Source organism: Giraffa tippelskirchi, chromosome 9 (genome assembly GCF_054371585.1).
Source record: "Giraffa tippelskirchi isolate mGirTip1 chromosome 9, T2T-mGirTip1v1.2.pri, whole genome shotgun sequence".
NCBI lineage: Eukaryota > Metazoa > Chordata > Mammalia > Artiodactyla > Giraffidae > Giraffa > Giraffa tippelskirchi.
In genome coordinates this window covers 10,486,748-10,505,851 of record NC_137283.1, presented here as the reverse complement: position 1 = coordinate 10,505,851, position 19,104 = coordinate 10,486,748, and the positions used below count along the sequence as shown (strand labels likewise).

Genomic DNA, 19,104 nt, shown 5'->3' with positions numbered 1-19,104 from the left:
CAAGCAGAAGCGGGGGGCTGGAACCCACCGCCTCTGGAAATCTTAGCAAGCACTTTCCCGAGCACACCAGACCGCCTCCATCACCCACGCAAGGGCAGTTGGGCCGATCCGTGGCTGCTCTCACTCAAACACAGGATGACCGTCCAAAGGAAACTCCAGTGAGAAGAAAGCCACATTAAGGGATCAATTTCCCCTCTGGGTCTGGGGGCTAAGCTTTGGAGTCACCGGAGCCGGCCAAGGCTGACTCTCTCCAATGCTGGTTGTGTTTGCACAGGTGAAAGGAATTAATAGTTTGCCATCTCTACGCTGAAACACCCACCACCTTTCCACAAGGCAGAGTGCAGGAGTTGGGGAGCATCAAATTCCTCCTTCACTCCAAAAGCCCCATGGGACAGGGCTGGGTCCAGAAATTCCTACCAACTCCAAATTTATATCAGCACAGTGAATAAATGCCAACTGCAATAGATGCTGCTATAAAAAAAACCCGCAAGAACTAAATAAGGGGGAAAATTCATTGTGTACAAAGGAAGGGAAATGGCTGCAAGAAACAATGGCAGGGGACTTTCCTGGCTGTCTAGTGGTTAAGACTCAGCATTCCCAATGCAGGGGTCACAGGTTCGATCCCTGGTCAGGGAACTAAGATCCCACATTCCATATGGCACAGCCAAAAAATAGACCTACATTTAAAATAAAAAAGAAAGAAACAGTGGTCTATTTCCTCTATTGGGTATCCAACCTGGAAAGCTTAAATCCCAGGATGGGTTCTCCCAGGCAAGAGCTGAGACAGAGAAGCAAAAATTCATTTCAAAATCTAAAGTTGGAGAAGGGGGACTTCCCTGGTGGTCCAGGGGTTGGGTCACTACACTTCCACTGCAGGGGGCACAGGTTTGATCCCTGATCAGCGTACTGGGATCTCGCATGCCGTGTGGCACAGCCCAAAAATAGGAAAAAGAAAAAAAAAATGTTGGAGAAAGGACCTGCTGAATTATACTTTCCTTCGAAGCCCAAGGTACTCAATGGTTCCAACAACAACGGCTGATGAAGCACCCGATAACCACCGTCTGGTTCAAACTCTTAATCAGCTGCTTGGAGGAGGAGGTTTCTTCCCCCCAAATCCTGTGTAGCAGGAAATGAAGCAAGAGATAAGGGGGCATGTGTGCACACGTGTGCCTGACATTCACAGGGTGGCTCGAGGGAGGACGAGCCTGTATCTCTGTGTTTACAGAACATCGTGGCTTCCTCCACCACCTGGCGCTGCTCTTTACCTAGGCTGCAGGCCAGTAAGGCTGCTCCACAGGCCGGCTAATGAGCTTGCCTCTTCTGAAGTTAATTCAGCTGGCTATCGGCCAGGCTGATCCTGAGAGAGAGGACAGAGTTCAGGGCATGCCACTGAAAAGATGCCATTGGCTTTTTCTCTCGTTCTGAGTTACATAGACGTACCAGCCATTTTAAATGCCCCCCCCAATAAATCTTTCCTGGCACTCTTGACAAGACAATAAGATGCTTCTTTCTTCTGTACAGTTACCATCTCAAGGAGCCGAGTGTCCCCACCAACAGGCTCCCCATGAAAACTCATCTGGCTGTTTCGGACCTTTGCTTGTTACTTCAAGTTGAGGTCCTCAGAGCAGCAGCATGGAAAACAACTGGGAGAATAAGGGGAAGGCAGAATCTCAGGCTCCATCCCCATTCCACTAAATCAGAACGTGTGTTCTGGGTCTTCCCTGGTGGTCCAGCGGCTAAGACTCCAAGGTCCCAATGCAAGAGGGCAAGATTCAATCCCTGGTCAGGGAACCAGATCCCACATGTCGCAACTGAGAGTTCAAATGCCACAACTAAAGATCCCTCATGCTGCAACGAAGATCGAAGATCCTGCACGTAACAACCGGCGTAAGACCCGCACGTAAGACCCGACACAGCCAAATAAATAAAAATAAAATAAATCTTGTTTAAAAAGAACATGCATTTTTTACAAACTCTCCAGGTGACTTCTAAGAAGGGTTCTAGAACCACCTACACTGATTACAAACAATCACTTCCATCTGGGGCCAGTATGAACGGATGACCCCTGAGAATCAAGCTCTCCTCTATCCCACTCCCAGTTAAAGACGCACAGAAACTTCCCAGACACGTCCCAGAGTCTCCTCCTTAACTCAGACCTCGGGTTCCTAATTACAGGGACCACCAGCCTGTATTGGGCATGGGGAGTGTGCGGGTATTGGGCTAGGCTCCCTCTGGGCTGAATTGCATTTCATCTTCACCACAAGCCTGCGGGAGGCACTGATATTATTCCTCCTTTACAGATGGAGGAGCAGGCGGCCACACGAAGTCATGGCAGTCACCTGAGCCCACGGAGATGCCAAGTGCAGCACGCACCCTGGCAGTCGGGTGCAGTGCCCACTCCCCTACTCTGCCCTCCCCACATCAGACAGAAAGGAGGAAAAGGGAGGTGACAGGTGCTAGATGCTCACACATGTGACCTTGTCTGGAAAAGGCACCTGATGCTCTCTGCAGGTGGCCCTGCACTTAGAATCTGGATTGGAGCCTCCGTTCCCGAAGGATGAAAGGAGGCCTTTCTCCTCCCCATGAGGCTGAACTTCCATCAACTTCCTGCTTTCCTAGAACATCCACTTTGCTGGTGCAGTGCTGCCCAGAGGTTAGCCAACCCCACCCCCTCTCCCCGCCCCGCATCTCTGAAATTTTATTGAAGTAATGTGTGTGTGTGTGTGCTCGTCGTGTCCAGCTGTTTGTAATCCCCATGGACAGTAGCCTCATGGACTGTAACCCCCACAATCTGTAGCCCTGGATTCTCCAGGCCAGAATAGTGGAGTCGGTTGCCATTTCCTTCTCCAGAGGATCTTCCCCATCCAGGGATCAAACCCTCATCTTGTGTCTCCTGCACTGGCAGACAAGTTCTTTACCAGCTGACCCACTGGAGAAGCCATTATTTATAGCTGATTTAAAATGTTTTGTTAATTTCCTCTCTACAGCAAAGCAACTCAGCTATTCATATATAATCTTTTTCATATTCTTTTCCATTATGGTTTGTTACAGGACATTGAATATACAGTTCCCTGTGCTATACAATAGGACTTTGATGTTTAGGAGAGAGTAAAAGCAAAACAGTCTCTGGTATAAATTGTACCAATGTATTCTTGGGTCAGTCTCCCAAGGCATTAGAAACAGAAGCAAAAATAAACAAATGGGACCTAATCAAACTTACAAGCTTCTGCAACAAGGAAACCTACACAAAATGAAAAAAACCACCTACAAAATGGGAAAAGATATTTGCAAACAATGTGACTGACAAGGGATTAGTTTCCAAAATACACAAACAGCTTATACAACTCAACAACAACAAAAAACAAGCAACCTGAACAAAAAACAGGCAGAAGACCTAAATAGACATTTCTCCAAAGAAGACGTACAGAGGGCCAATAAGCACATGAAAAGATGCTCAACATCGATAATTACTAGAGAAATGCAAATCAAAACTACAATAAGGTGCCACCTCTCTAAATGAGCAGTTCACGCACCTATCTGGAAATGTGGGCCCTCTGTTCATTTGCCAGCCCCAGCTATGCTCATGGATTGTCTGATTTCCTGTCCGAGGCAATCCTGCCAGGCAGTGTCTCGTCTGCTTTACTAAGATGATGGGCACACTGCTCGTAAGTGGCAGGACTGAGATTTGAACCCAGGGGTCCATGTCCAAGGGCATGCTCTTTCCAGTCCCTCTGAACTCCCTCCTATGTGGCAGTTTAACTGCACTCCGTTTTTCCAACACAGCCACTTCTTTGGTTGACCCATGTGGGGGGAAGCTGGTCACCAGGGCTCCCATGCAGCCACCCATCCAGCTCTGAACCTACCCCTCACCCTCTGACAGCAAACCACGGGTCAATTCCCCAGGGACACAGGTGGCAGAAAAGGGATGAACCACAGTTGCCTCCTGGGGAAGGCTTGGAACTGACATTGTCCCCAAGGCTCCTTCCCTCCCCCCAAATACCACAGCAGTGATTCCTAGGGCGAAATTACAGCCAGATCGAAGATAGCAAGTGGGGAGTAAAAACCTTAAACCCATTAGGTTTGCTTTCAGGCATTTGATCCCCAAACCAAAACTTCCCCGGGGACCCATGTTTTAGTTACAGAAGTGGAATTCAATCGCTGCGTGTCCACCGCACCTCAGGGAAACCCCAGGAATCACTCCACATCCCTTCCTAGGCAAAACACAGCCAGGACTTGAGCAGTGGATGAGCTGGAGCCAGGAAAGCCACCTGCCCACGCCAAATCCTGCACTCCCTGAGACGGAAACTGGTGGAATTCCATGACCGACTGGGAAGAACACAGTCACAGGGAGGGGCCCGCCTCGGAGAGGAATTAAGCCCCCCTGGCCGCCCTGGATGGGAATAAAGGGTCCTCAGAGGCTGCTGCCCCGGCCAGGGGCTCAGGCCCTGTTAGACACACCCAGAGAAGGAAACATGGCAAAGGGCTGAGGTTTTCCTTCCCCACCTGAGGGCATCAGGTAGACATTAAAATCTGAGAGGCAGAGCAAGCTGCAGAACTCCGGAGACCTGAGTCTTGACGTCTTCCTATTGGTTTCTTGAGAACATTTTTCTTCTCTAAGAAAAACAGGTCAATACTTTTACATTTACTTTTTTTTTTTTTTTTGGCTAAAATCCTCACCAGCTCCTTGGCAGTGTGAATCTACCTCCCAGACTTATCTGGATGCTGGCATGAAGGACAGCGCTCCCCAGAATAGGAATGGCTCCCGATCTGCTCTCTGAGAGAAGGAAGAGCCGTGCAAAATGACAGGTTTTATCACACGCTTGTCAGAACGGCCATCATCAAAAAAGACCGCAGATAACAAATGTAGAGAAAAGGGAACCCTCCTGCACTGTTAGTGGGGATGTAAACTGGTGCAGCCACCATGGAGGTTCCTTAAAAACCTGAAAATAGAACCACTGTATGATCCACAGTTCTATTCCTAGAAAACAAAAACACTAATTTGAAAAGATACATACATCCCAATATTCACAGCAGTATTATTTACAATAGCCAAGACATGGAAGCAACCTAAGTGTCCAGATGAATGGATAAAGATGTGGTATATATACAATGTGACATTACTCAGCCACAAGCAAGAAAGCAAATGGCAAAATTTCAACAACATGGATGGACTTGGTGTTATTGTTCAGTGAAATAAGTCAGAAAAAGACATGTACTATATGTTATCACTCATGTGTGGAACCTAAAACATAAAACAAACAAATGAATATAACAAAACAGAAATAGACTCAGATATAGACAACTAGTGGTTACCCAAGGGGAGAGGGAAGTGGGGAGGAGCGAGAGAGTGGTAAGGGATTGTGTGTGTGTGAGTCACTCAGTCGTGTCTGACTCTTGCGACCCCCATGGACTGTAGCCCACCAGGCTCCTCTGTCCATGGAATTCTCCAAGCAAGAATACTGGAGAATACCATTCCCTTCTCCAGGGGATCTTCCTGACCTAGGGATTGAACCCAGGTCTCCGCATTGCAGGCAGATTCTTTACTGCCTGAGCTACCAGGGAAGCTCTGCTGCTGCTAAGTCGCTTCAGTCGTGTCCGACTCTGTGCGACCCCATAGACGGCAGCCTACCAGGCTCCGCCGTCCCTAGGATTCTCCAGGCAAGAATACTGGAGTGGGTTGCCATTTCCTTCTCCAGTGCATGAAAGGGAAAAGTTAAAGTGAAGTCGCTCAGTCGTGTCTGACTCTTAGCGACCCCATGGACTATAGCCTACCAGGCTCCTCCGTCCATGGGATTTTCCAGGCAAGAGTACTGGAGTGGGGTGCCATTGCCTTCTCCAGGGAAGCTCTAAAGAGGTACAAATTACTATATACAAAATAAATAAGCTACAAGCATATATTGAACGGCACAGGGAATATAGTCAATATTTTATAATTACTTTATAAGAAGTATAATCTATAAAAATATTGAATCACTATGTTGTACACTTGAAACATATAATATTGTAAACCAATTATACTTGGATTTTTAAAAAGATTTTTAGAAACTCGAGGCTTTACAATCCCAGAAGTCTCCTATTAAAGTAACCAACTCAGATCTTTGGAAACAGACATATGAATAAATGAACAAAAATGCAGACTGATGCTGAGCATGACCAAAATTTTAGACGTGACACATAATAAAGAATGTCTCATTCATTTCTGTATGGAGTGCTGACACTCAAATTTTGATAAATGAATGAATCAACAAATGCTCTGAAAGCAAAATTTTAGCATCTAAAGTCAGGATAAAGATCATTAGCTTGGAATGTTGGATCAAAGAAACAGTAAGAGACAGCTACTCAGATTTACCCAGGGTCTACTATGTGTACATGTTATGTTTCAGGCTTTGCAGACATAATCTCATTTAATTCCCCCTACAATGTCATGCGGTACAAACTCTCCTTGTTCCTCTTTCATAGAGGAGAGACTGAGGCTCAAACACCCGAAGTAACTTGCTAAGAACACACAGCTTCTAAACAGGGGTGAAGTCAGGCCGGCAGGGCCACTCACTGTACATCTCGGCAGTCCCCCTTCTGTGGCTCAGACCACAGATTTGGTTGTTGCTAGGGAACCAGGGGCCATAAGGAAGGCAGAGTCAGGAAGGACCCCACTCCCCTGAGTGTAGAACGTCCACTCCAGGACCCTGTGCACTGCTGCCCTTGGGGTAGCCTGCACACAGCCAACTTTGCTCTGGGGTCTGTGTGCATTGCAGCATTTCCAGGCCAGACAGTCCAGAAGGGCTGGGAGAGCTTCAACACACCGATGGATGAACTGAGATGGAAGAAATTCACTCCATGCCTTTTTGATGCTGAGCTTTGCAGGGGCTTCCCTGGTGGCTCAGAGGTTAAAGCATCTGCCTGCAATGTGGGAGACCTGGGTTCGATCCCTGGGTTGGGAAGATCCCCTGGAGAAGGAAATGGCAACCCACTCCAGTATTCTTGCCTGGAAAATCCCATGGACAGAGGAGCCTGGTGGGCTGCAGTCCACAGGGTCGCAAAGAGTCAGACACGACTGAGCGACTTCACTTTTGCAGGGGGTGGGGGGCAGACATAAATAATCTTTGCTCTCATACTGCTGGCCATTTATACAGAAATTCTGAGTCTGAGTGGGTTTCTTTAACAATGTTACAAACCCAGGGGTGAATCCAGAACACGTGGCATCCTTCCCCATCTACTCTCCAAAGGAAACTTTTTCAGTAAGCCGTGGAAGCCAGGAGCACTCAACAGAGCAGATAGAGAGACGGAAACCCAGACAGGTTAGGATGGATACAGGGAATATTCTAGAACGCTCCATATTTCCTAGGACATATCTGTCTTAACATTGACCCAGGGTGAGAGCAGACCCTACAAACATCCCTGGCAGAATCACTGGTCCCTCTTTCCTGAGGGATTGAACATCTCTGGAAAGCAAAACCCCAGTATCTCCACACAGGTAGCCAGTGGGTCCTGAATAAGCATCTGCAAAGGGTGTCACTGGGAAGCTTCCAGAACTTTCTCAGGAAAGCAGGACAGAGTCTCACAACACAGATGTCTGGGTGCCTTGAGGCCCTAAACTCTTAACTCTTGCCTTCTTGAGAGGCAAAGGTACAGGCCTCAGCTCAACTACTCTGTCCCTCTGTGCCTCAGTTTCCCCCTTGTGAATGAGGCTACAATGACGACTAGCTGAGGTAACTGTAGGGAACGTTAAGTGAGTTAATGCACACGAAGCACGTAGAACGGTACTCAACATGGGCTAAGCAATCAGCAGTGCTGTGGCTGCCGCTGCTACAAATTTAAACTAACAAGAGTCCCAGAAAAGCAGAGACTGGGGACCAAGTGACCCTGTGGTTTCAAAGACAGGATTCTTAAAAAACTGGGAATAGAACTGCCATATGACCCAGCAATCCCACTGCTGGGCATATACACCGAGGAAACCAGAATTGAAAGAGACGCGTGTACCCCAATGTTCATCGCAGCACTGTTTACAATAGCCAGGACATGGAAGCAACCTAGATGTCCATCAGCAGACGAATGGATAAGGAAGCTGTGGTACATATACACAATGGAATATTACTCAGCCATTAAAAAAAATACATTTGAATCGGTTCTACTGAGATGGATGAAACTGGAGCCCATTATACAGAGTGAAGTAAGCCAGAAAGAAAAACAACAATACAGTATACTAATGCATATATATGGAATTTGAAAGAGGGTAACGATAACCCTATATGCGAGACAGAATAAGAGACACAGATGCATGGAACAATTTTATGGACTCTGAGGGAGAAGGTGAGGGTGGGACGTTCTGGGAGAATGGCATTGAGACATGTGTATTGTCATATGTGAAACAGAGCACCATTCCATGTTCGATGCATGTGACAAGGGCTCAGGGCCGGGGCAATGGGATGATCCAGAAGGATGGGATGGGGAGGGAGGTGGGTGGGGGGTCCGGGAAGGGGAACACATGTAAACCCATGGCTGATTCATGTCAATGTATGGCAAAAACTATTACAATATTGTAAAGTAATTAGCCCCCAACTAAAATAAATAAATTTATAAAAAAAAAAATAAAATAAAATAAAATTAAAAAAAAAAAAAAAAAAACAAAGACAGGATTCTCACCAATCTTGGATTCGCTTTCACTTCCTAAGGCTCCCTCTAGCAAAAAAAAAAAAAAAAAAAAGAGGTGATGATCAAACACTTTTCTCTGCTTTGGTTGGTTACCGAATCCACATAGCTTAAGGCTTTGTGGGTCACAAGGTACCAGGGTTGAAGCTCAGGTCAGCAGCTCAGGGTAAGGTGGGAGCTCTCTTCCTCCTCCGCCCCTCACCTGTGATTTCCCTGAGGTCAGGAAGAGGCACCCTGAGAGTCTGCTTCCGGGCTGATTCTAACAGCCCAGAATCCCAGCACTGCCCGGCTGATACAGTGGGATGAGCAGGAGCACAGATTATCCCAGCCACACTGCAGGCTTCGCACACGATGGGCTCCATGTCCGCCACTGAGGCATCCAGCACCTCACGCCATCAGGCTGCAAGGGGACAGTTAGCCAACAGCCTCCAGCTGCCGCCCCTTCCAGGCAATCAAGTTGAGGCCAGGCCTTCCCCAGGCAACCACGGGGACTGACTATGATCATATGGGGTGCTGCGGATTGGGGGTGCCCCTGTTGAGTTGGCTGAGACTTTTTCTTATTGATTTTTATTGAAGTATAGTTGATTTACAACGTTGTTAATTCCTACTCTACAGCAAAGTGATTCAGTTGTACATATATATATATATATTCTTTTTTTTAATATTCTTTTCCATTATGGCTTATCATAGGGTATTTTTTAAATTGGAGGATAGTTACTTTACAATGTTGTGTTAGTTTATGCTGTACAACAATGTGAATCAGCTGTTAACTATACTTATATCTCCTTCCTCTTGACCCTCCCTCTCACCCCCTCATCGCACCCATCTAGGTCATCACAGCACCAGGCTGAGTTCCCTATTCTATACAGCAGCTTCCCTCTAAGTTGGCTGAGACTTTTATCAGGCCCACATCACAGTGTGAGGCTTTCCCTGACCAATTCTGTTTCATCTCTCCTGTTCTTTCATCTGCCTTACTCCCCGTCTCCATAATTCTTTTCAACTCCTATCTCTGTCTTAGCATCTGCTTCCCAGAGGACACAAACTGATCGAGGGCCCCAGTGCACACTGATTACCCAAGGCTGGAATGGACCCTGGTCAAGGCACGGTACTCCATGAGCCTTACTTCTCCATCCGGCAAACTGGACACCAGTCACCACGTGGTCCCGAAGATTCCCTAGAGACTATTACACTTGTGGAAGATTGGACCTTTTGCAGATGTCCAGCAAATCCTATCTGATGGGGTCATTTGTTTTGATTTCTTAAGGTTACATGCTACTCCCTTGAAAGCAAGCGGTTTCTGAGAACACCATGGCTGCTTTTAATAAATGTGACAACAGCATCCTCCGCAGACAAATCACAATGGGAGTTAGCAGAAGGAGACCGTTTCCTGACCGGCAGCAGGTCGCTGGGGACTCAGAGCTGGCTGGGGCCCGGCCCTTCACACTCTCACACTCTCAGAAACTGGCTGGAGAGAGTCTGTCTTCTTGCCCTGGAAGGTTCTCTCCGGGGTGTGACAGCTGCCTCTGCCCCGGCCAGCGTTCAGCACTAGCTCAGCAAACAGCACCCTCACCAGCTTCTTGAGATCTTCAGGGAAACGTCATGGAAACCCTCAAGGGATGCTGTCCGGGGCCCCTTAGAACTGGGGCCTCATACATGTATCATCTCTTCTTGAGCACTTTGAAAAAGCAGGCTCTGCAGGGCTAGTAACAACCTGGAACAAGGCCTGAAAAAGCTACTTCCAGAAAACCCAGATGGGGAAGTGGGGTTACAGCCCGGCCTGAGAGCCTAGCGTGGACAGCACAAAGACCTCGCCACAGAGGTTATGAGAAGGCCTGGCTGCCACCAGCATTTCTGGGTGCCTCTGCACAAAGCCAGGCGAGGGTAGGGAACAGGGCCCATGGTCCCAGCATCCCCCTTCCGAAGGTTCTATCTTCATGGGGCTCTTTTCTGCCCATCAGTACTCCCCATGCCTGCCTGAGGACCTGCCCTCCCACATCGGAGCCCACATCTTATTTCTGCCTGATGTACAAGGCGAGAAGCCCACAGTCTTCCCCCCCATCAGGCTGAGTGCATTTTTCATTCTTGAATCCCCAGCCCTCAGCACAGAGCAGGCACTCCAATGCTTGATGGATGAAAACAGGCTGCCAGCTATTAAGTTTTAATTAAATTTAAGCTCCCTCATTTCAGTTTTAATACTCAGATATGCAGGGGCTGACTCTTTTTTTTTTTTTGTTACATCACCTTTGGATCTCTATCGAGCTGTTTAAGACACAAGGCAGGGACTTCCCTGGCAGTCTGGTGGTTAAGACTTCACCTTCCAACGCAGGGGGTGCCAGTTCGATACCTGGTCAGGGAACTAAGATACCACATGCCTCATGGCCAAAAAATCAAAACATAAAACAGAAGCGATATTGTAACAAATTCAATAAAAACTTAAAAAAAAAAAAAAGACATGAGTCATTGCTCCAAACAAGCATGGAACTCTCTGCAATGGTGAAAATGTCCTGTGTGCTGTTGAAAACAGCATCTACAAGGTACGTGTGGCTATTGACAAGTTGAAATGTGGTGGTGTGACTGCAGATCTGAATTCTTCATTTTATTTGGTTGCAATTTTTTTTTTTTTGGCTACATGGCATGGGATGCAGGATCTTAGCTCCCCAACCAGGGATCAAACCCATGCCCTCAGCAGTGAAAGCAGAGTCTTAACCACCGGACCACCTGGGAAATCCCTGGTAGTAATTAATTTAAATGGCAATACACCTGGCTCGTGGCCACTGCACTGGCCGTGCAGAACCAGCTAGCTTGTTCTCTAAATTCTCAAGCTTCATGCAAATTAGAGGATGCCATGTTCCCCTCGGCTCTGAATCGCCTCCTGTTCCTTCCTGAGTGATGCTCAGACAACCTTAACAAAGCGCAATGCCGGCGCCTCTTCCATTTCCAAGCACTTGCTCTGGCCCAGAGCACGGCCGTCTTGATGTGTCCCGGGAGATGGGGCAGGAAGCACGTCTTCGGAAAGAAAGCCAGGGCACCCAACCGCCTCAGACTCCGGGGCGTCTGGGGCCGAGAGGAAGGAGGGGAGGGGAGGGTGTGAAAGAACCCCGTTCTGGGGCCTGGACGCCAGCCGGGCTGCCTGTATTTATCTCACAGGGCGTTACAGTTGTCTGCCCTGCAGCTGAGGGACTGGCCGTGTCTACAGGAAGGGCACAGAAATCCGCTTTGTCCGCGTTCCCTGGTACCTCTTGCTTGTTGTTCAAAGGGGGCAAGAAGAGCCGGGTGGTGGCAGGTTTGGGAGAGGACACTAGCTCAGGGCAGGCAGATGGGGATCACTGGAGAAAAATAGAAACCGAGTCCCTTGCACGTTTGCATCCAAACTGATACCAGTGACATCTATCACACTCCCTGGGGTACTGCGGTCCACCTGGCCACGGGGACAACGCTCACTGCCCAGGGCATGAGGGCAGAGGCCACTGAAGCCACACCCTCGGAGAGAGGCTGGGTCGTGCTCTGCTCTCAATGCAGCATGACTGCAGGTGCAGGATGCAGGGGCCGGGGCTCAGAGGGCAAGCCCCCCACCCCAAACACGGAGAGCTAGGACCTCCGGTCAGTGACAATTCTGATTTAAAAAAAGAAATGCTCGGGACACTCAGTTATGGGATTAGAGAAGACGCACTAGTTCTGCTGACAGAGAACATGCGGGTGCTCTGTGATGTGTACCTGGGGCGCCCTTAGTCCGGGGACCCCTCATCTCTGGCCCCTACAGAGCCCCCACTGACTGTAGTGCCAGGGTACTCTCCCCGCCATGCAGCACTCCCCTCCTCCCTCACCTTACACAAGACAAATCCTCCCACCTGTAAAAAGGTGTTTAATTAGCATGAAGCAAAACTATTGAACCATGAAAGACTGAATGAAGAAGCTAAAGAATAATCTCTGCTCAAGAAGAAAGACAGAAGACATAAGGTTTAGTGAACACTGCCTTCTTTTCCATTCAGAGTGTCAATACATGACTCTTCCTCATCAAGTCTATCACCTACCTCCCACACCCAACCTAACTCTCTGTCATCTTTTTTTAAGTCTCCTTCATGTAGGTGGCTCTGCTCTCCCATTGGACTGGAGCAGCCCTTTGGTACATTACTCAAAGTTAATACATCTCCCTAAAGTTCACATTTCAGCTTCATTGGCACTATGGAAACTCAGAGAAAATGCCTGAAAGCCTCCCTCCCTCTCTGACCGAGTGATTCCAAGCCCAGGAACTTATGCAAAGGAAATAATTAAGGATGTCCGCAAGGCTTTTGTTAGAAGGATGTTTACCCTGCTGCTGTTTATAATCGTGATTCATTGGAAACAACTTGCCTGTCCCTCAAGCAAGGACCCAAGGACTGCCTGGTAGGTAGCGACCAACCATCAGTCACTAAGTCAATCAACAAACCCCAGAGCTGAAAGTTAAGGTAGAGATCAAGCACAGTTCCAGATTCCACAGGGCCTGAATCCTACAAATATAGGGCAACTACCTTTAAGAAAATGAATACAAAATTACGAGTACAGAATTAAGCACAGGGCCTGGGTAGAGGCCTATGCAAGTGAGAGGCCTTTGGTGGAAGTTTCATGAGTATCGCAGTAAGTCTAACCTCTAAAGATAGAAGGAAAAGAAAGGAGAAACTAGGAGGAGATGCTGGAAGTCTCTTCCTTCAAAGGCCATGGTATACCAAGACTGGGCAGCACAGTCAGCAGAAAATAATGTTCAAGGTCTAAGAGCAAGAAGCGGGAGAAGGGAGACAGGGAAAAGGGAGACAGGGAGAAAGGGAGAAGGGAGACAGGGAGAAAGATGCTTGGCGCTGGTTGAGTCGCTCAGTCATGTCTGACTCTTGCGACCCCGTGGACTGTAGCCGCCAGGCTCCTCTGTCCATGGGATTCTCCAGGCAAGGATACTGGAGTGGGGTGCCCCTTCCTTCTCCTGAGGATCTTCCTGACCCAGGAATCAAACCCGGGCCTCCTGCATCGCAGGCAGATTCTTTACTGACTAAGCTATGACGGAAGCCCAAGATGCTTGGAAGAAACAGCAGAAGGACACAAGTCAAGGAGATAAGCAAGAAGTAATACAAAATTAAGGCAATGTGGAGTTGGGGAGAGGCAAAAGAAAAGTTGCTTTAAATAGATCACAGGAGGAATTAGTTGCTACTTGAAAAATTACAGGGACAAGAAGTCAGATAAAAAGAGCAGGCTGTTGGGAGATTGGGACTGACATACATATACACTACTATGTACAAAATAGGTAATTAATGAGAACCTACCCTACAGCCAGGGGACCCCACACAACACTCTGTGGTGACCGAAATGGGAAGGACATCCAAGTAAGAGGGGCTGTGTGTGCGTGTATAACTGATTCACCTCATGTACAGTGGAAACTAACACAACACTGTAAAGCAACTATACTCCAAGAGAATTTAATAAAAATAACTCCTGGGGATGGAATATGCAGCATGGTGACTATAGTTAACAATATTGTATTGCATATTTAAAAGTTGCTAAGAGAGTAAGTCTTCAAAGGTCTCACGGCACACCAAATTGTAACTGTGTCTGATGACAGATGTTAGGATGAACTTACTGTGCTGACCATTTCATAATAATATGTATATCAAGTCATTATGTTGTACACCGGGAATTAATGTTATGTGTGAATTATATTTCAATAATAATATAAAAAAAGAATAAGAAAAAAAGAGCAGCCCACTCAGTATAAGAAGCAGAGAGAAAGCTTTTGAGACCAGCAGCCTGGCTGTGATGATGGGCTCCTATGAATCCCTGAAATATCTGCCCCACATCTCCACTGACACAAAGGCCACTAACCAGCACGACCCTCCATCCTCACCCACTCTCTGCCACAAACCCCAGGTCTTTTCCTGCACTTGTCAAATTTATTCACATCACACAGGCTTTCCTCATCCCCCCTTTTAAAACAAAGCAGGCTGGGAACATCCCTGGTGGTCCAGTAGTTAAGACTCTGTGCTTCCACTGCAGGGGGCCCAGGTTTGATCCCTGGTTGGGGACCTAAAGATCCCACAAGCAGTGCGGCTTGGCCAAAAGACTTTTAAAAAAAAAAAAGCAGACTGAACTCTTTTTCCACGTCTTGACTCCCCCTACTTGTTCTGAGCTGGGGCAGCTTCCACCTGTGGCCTGTCCAAGTCCAGGAGGTAGGTCCCGGCAGCTCTCTGTATGTTGAAGGTCCTCCGGCATCACTTGATGCTTCAGCTTCCCCGCCCTGCCCCTCCTCAGCAGCCCCCTGCCCTGACTAGTCCTATTTTTGACAGCCCTCCCCACATGCTTTGTGCCAAGGTCACACAGTCCTGGAGCCTAGCCTCGGATCCTGGGATGTGTTCTCTACCTGCTCCTGCCCAGGCCACCTTCTCTACCAAATTCAAAGTCCACAGGGGACACTGAGTACACGGGAGGACACAGAAAAGGTGTCAGCCTGCTTTGCTGTCAAGGAGGGATTTGGCAACTGCAGGAAATGACAGTTGGCCTTCAACTCAGCAACTGGGGTAAACAGTAGGGAGGGAGATAGGGAACTGGACAGGAGCTACACAAAGACCTTCAAAGCTAGTTCTCCTGGAGGCAGCTCTCCTAAAGATCATGATTGTTAAAGGGCTGGCAGGTCACAAAGTTCTCAGTTTTCCAGGAATGCTCAGGACTCGAATCTACTAACCCTCCCAGTTCCGTCAGTCTCTGTCCAATTCCAGGCGGAACTGCAAGCTGAGCACAGAGGAGGTCTGACTTTGCCCTTCCAGCCTGCAATCCCTAAGGATGCTCACAATAAAACCAGTCCCGGACTAGCTGCTGCCTAGGCCCCCACTGGGGAACCACCCACCCCCTAACTCTTTGAGGAGTGCCTGACCCCTCCTGCAGTTGTTCCATTTGCTCTTACCGGGAGGAAAGGGCCAAGGAGAGACCAACCTCCCTGGTGCTTTTCCTCTGGGGTTGGCCACTCAAGCTCTGTGCCCCTTTGCAGATGGTGCCTAATGAGGAGGGCTCCCACCCCTTGGGGCTCTCAGGGGGACATTCAGGGGGCAGCTGTGCTCCTTGACCTCTACACGGTGCTTGTCTCCAGGGCAGCCGCCTCCATGTGTGGTGAGACCCAGGCCGCCCCAGAAATCACTCACTAGCCAGCCCCACCGGCCTTGTCACTGAGTGTCCTGGATCGTCCCCCTTCCCTGCCTTCCCGACCCTCTCGGCTCCCTTCCCCAGAGGGCCTGATGAGCGCGAAGGGGACCACTCAGTTGGCGTCTCCCCCAGGCACACCGAGCCCACTCCCCGTGGCAGTTCGGGGTTATACTGCTTCCAGCTGCAAGGCCGGCAGGAGAGGCTTAAACCGGGAGAGAGGCGCGAGGCGGGGTGGGGGGTGGGGGGTTTCACCAAGAGTTCCCGAAACTGAGAAGTCTGCCGGGCTTCCCGGAGAGGGACGTTCGAGATGCTGGCCCGGCCTCCGAAGCCCCGTGGAAGCAGAGGAACCAAGTTCCTTTGCGATCCTGAGTTAAGCCGAGACTGGCCGGGAGGCCGACGGGCAATCCCGGCGGCTCTCCCACCCGGAGAGGCGCCCGGCCCCCTCCGCCTGGGGAGCCCACCGGGTCGTCCGGGACCGGAGACCCTGTCTTCCCTCGTCCCTTCTTTTCCTAGGCGGCCGGGCTGCGCGCAACGGAGACATTTAAATCGCCCCCTCGGGACGGCGGCGTGGAGAGGCCGGAAAGGCGGCGGCGGCCTGGGGGCTGCAGCGGGGCCGGGCCGGGCTGGGCTGCGGTCGGGGTCCGGGCCGGGAGGGCACTCACCAGCGCGTGTTGTCGTGGAAGTGCTCCAGCACCGCGTAGCCGAAGAAGGACCCGGCAGGACCTTGGAAGCGCACTGGGCGCTGCGGGTCCAGGTTGTAGGCGCCCGCGGGGGTCCCGGCAGCCACCAACGCCAGGAGCAGCGCGCGGAGCCCCCCGGCCCCCTTCTGCGCCGCCGGTCCGCCCATCCCCAGCTGGCCGCCGCCCTCCCCTGAGCCCCGCGAGCAGGGCGCCGAGCGCGCCGGCGGAGGGGCCGAGGGGTCCGCCGACGGCCGAGAAGCTCCTGGGGGCCGGAACTCTGCGCTCGGACTCGGGCGGGACGCGGTGCCGGGCTGGGGGCGGTGGGCCGAGCGGGCGCCGTAGGAGAGCACGGGGGCGGCCCGGAGAGGCCGGCGTCCTCTGTCCAGCCGGGAAGTGTGCGCGCTCGGAGCGAGTGGGTCCCGGGCCGGGCGGCGCTGGACTGCGGAGAGGCGCGCCCGCGGGGTGGGCGGCCTGAGTGGCCGGCGGCGGAACAGCGCAGCAGCGCTCCCTGCGGGCCGCGAGCCCGGCACCACCTCCCGCGGCCGCGGAGGAGCCCAGAGACCCGCCCCAGCGCCCAGGGTCCCCGGCGCGCCCTGGGCGCTGGCTCCTGAGGCCACCCTACTTGTAATTTGTGTTTTTACTCTTTATTTCTTGGTATGTCTTTGTAGGAACCATTAATTTTTATTAATTTTTTTCAAAGAACCCACTTTTAACTTTAATGATTTTATTTCTGTAACGCATTTACTTTCCAATTTTAAAATTTTATTTATCGATTTATCTTTCTTTTCTTCTACTTTCTCTAGATTTGCAACACTTTTCTCTAGTACCATGAGATGAAAGCTTAGATTTTTAGCCTATTTTTCTTTTTCTAATATATATATTATTTATATTTATAATATGCATTATATATAAAATACAATATATGATACATGTCACCAGGACCCAGCAACCCCACAGAGACTGAGCCAGAACTGTGTCTGAGTCTCTCCTGTGGAGGTACAGAGACTAGAGATCTCTTCAAGAAAATCAGAGATAACAAGGGAATATTTCATCCAAAGATGGGCACAATAAAGGACAGAAATGGTATGGATCTAACAGAAGCAAACGATATTAAGAAGAGGTGCCAAAAATACACAGAAGAACTATACAAAAAAGATCTTCATGACCCAGATAACCACGATGGTGTGATCACTCACCTAGAGACAGACATCCTGGAATGCCAAGTCAAGTGGGCCTTAGAAAGCATCACTATGAACAAAACTACTGGAGATGATGGAATTCCAGTCAAGCTATTTCAAATCCTAAAAGATGATGCTGTGAAAGTGCTGCACTCAATAGGCCAGCAAATTTGAAAAACTCAGCAGTGGCCACAGGACTGGAAAAGGTCAGTTTCCAGTCCCAAAGAAAGGCAATGCCAAAGAATGCTCAAACTACTGCACAATTGCACTCATCTCACACGCTAGCAAAGTAATGCTCAAAATTCTCCAGCCCACGCTTCAACAGTATGTGAACTGTGAACTTTCAGATGTTTAAGCTGAATTTAGAAAAGGGAGAGGAACCAGAGATCAAATTGCCAACATTCGCTGGATCATCGAAAAAGCAAGAGAGTTCCAGAAAAACATCTACTTCTGCTTTATTGACTATGCCAAAGCCTTTGACTGTGTGGATCACAACAAACTATGGAAAATTATTCAAGAGATGGGAATACCAGATCACCTGACCTGCCTTCTGAGAAATCTGTGAGCAGGTCAAGAAGCAACAGTTAGTACTGGACATGGAACAACAGACTGGTTCCAAATCAGAAAAGGAGTACATCAAGGCTGTATATTGTCACCCTGCTTATTTAACTTATCATGCAAAATGCTGGGCTGGATGAAGCACAAGCTGTAATCAAGACTGCCAGGAGAAATATCAATAACTTCAAATATGCAGGTGACACCACCCTTATGGCAGAAAGCGAAGAAGAACTAAAGAACCTCTTGATGAAAGTGAAAGAGGAGAGTCAAAAAGTTGGCTTAAAATTCAACATTCAGAAAACTAAGATCATGGCATCCAGTCCCATCAGTTTATGGCAAATAGATGGGTAAACAATGGGAATAGTGACAGACTTTATTTTGGGGGGCTCCAAAATCACTGCAGATGGTGACTGCAGCCATGAAATTAAAAGACCTTTGCTCCTTGGAAGAAAAGCTATGACCAACCTAGACAGCATATTAAAAAGCAGAGACCTTACTTTGCCAGCAAATGTCTGTCTAGTCAAAGCTATGGTTTTTCCAGTAGTCATGTATGGATATGAGAGTTGGACTATAAAGAAAGCTGAGCGCCAAAGAATTGATGCTTTAGAACTGTGGTGTTGGAGAAGACTCCTGAGAGTCCCTTGGACTGCAAGGAAATCCAACCAGTCAATCCTAAAGGAAATCAATCCTGAATATTCCTTGGAAGGACAATGCTGGAGCTAAAACTCCAATACTTTGGCCACCTGGTGTGAAGAACTGACCCTGATGCTGGGAAAGATTGAAGGTGGGAGGAGAAGGGGATGACAGAGGATGAGATGGTTGGATGGCATCACCGACTTGATGGACAAGAGTTTGAGTAAGCTCTGGGAGTTGGTGATGGACAGGGA

General features: G+C 49.1%; 1 protein-coding gene across 2 annotated transcripts in view; it reads right to left on the bottom strand.

Annotated features, from left to right (window-relative positions):
• Positions 1 to 17,013, bottom strand: part of ITGA9 (integrin subunit alpha 9) — a 435,888-nt gene extending 418,875 nt beyond the window's left edge. For both annotated transcript variants that reach the window (XM_081527242.1, XM_081527243.1), the window contains exon 1: positions 16,464 to 17,013. In XM_081527242.1, coding sequence (XP_081383368.1) covers positions 16,464 to 16,648 — 185 coding nt within the window. In that variant the 5' untranslated portion in view covers positions 16,649 to 17,013. The remainder of the gene's footprint in view (positions 1 to 16,463) is intronic.
• Between the last annotated feature and the right edge of the window lie 2,091 nt (positions 17,014 to 19,104).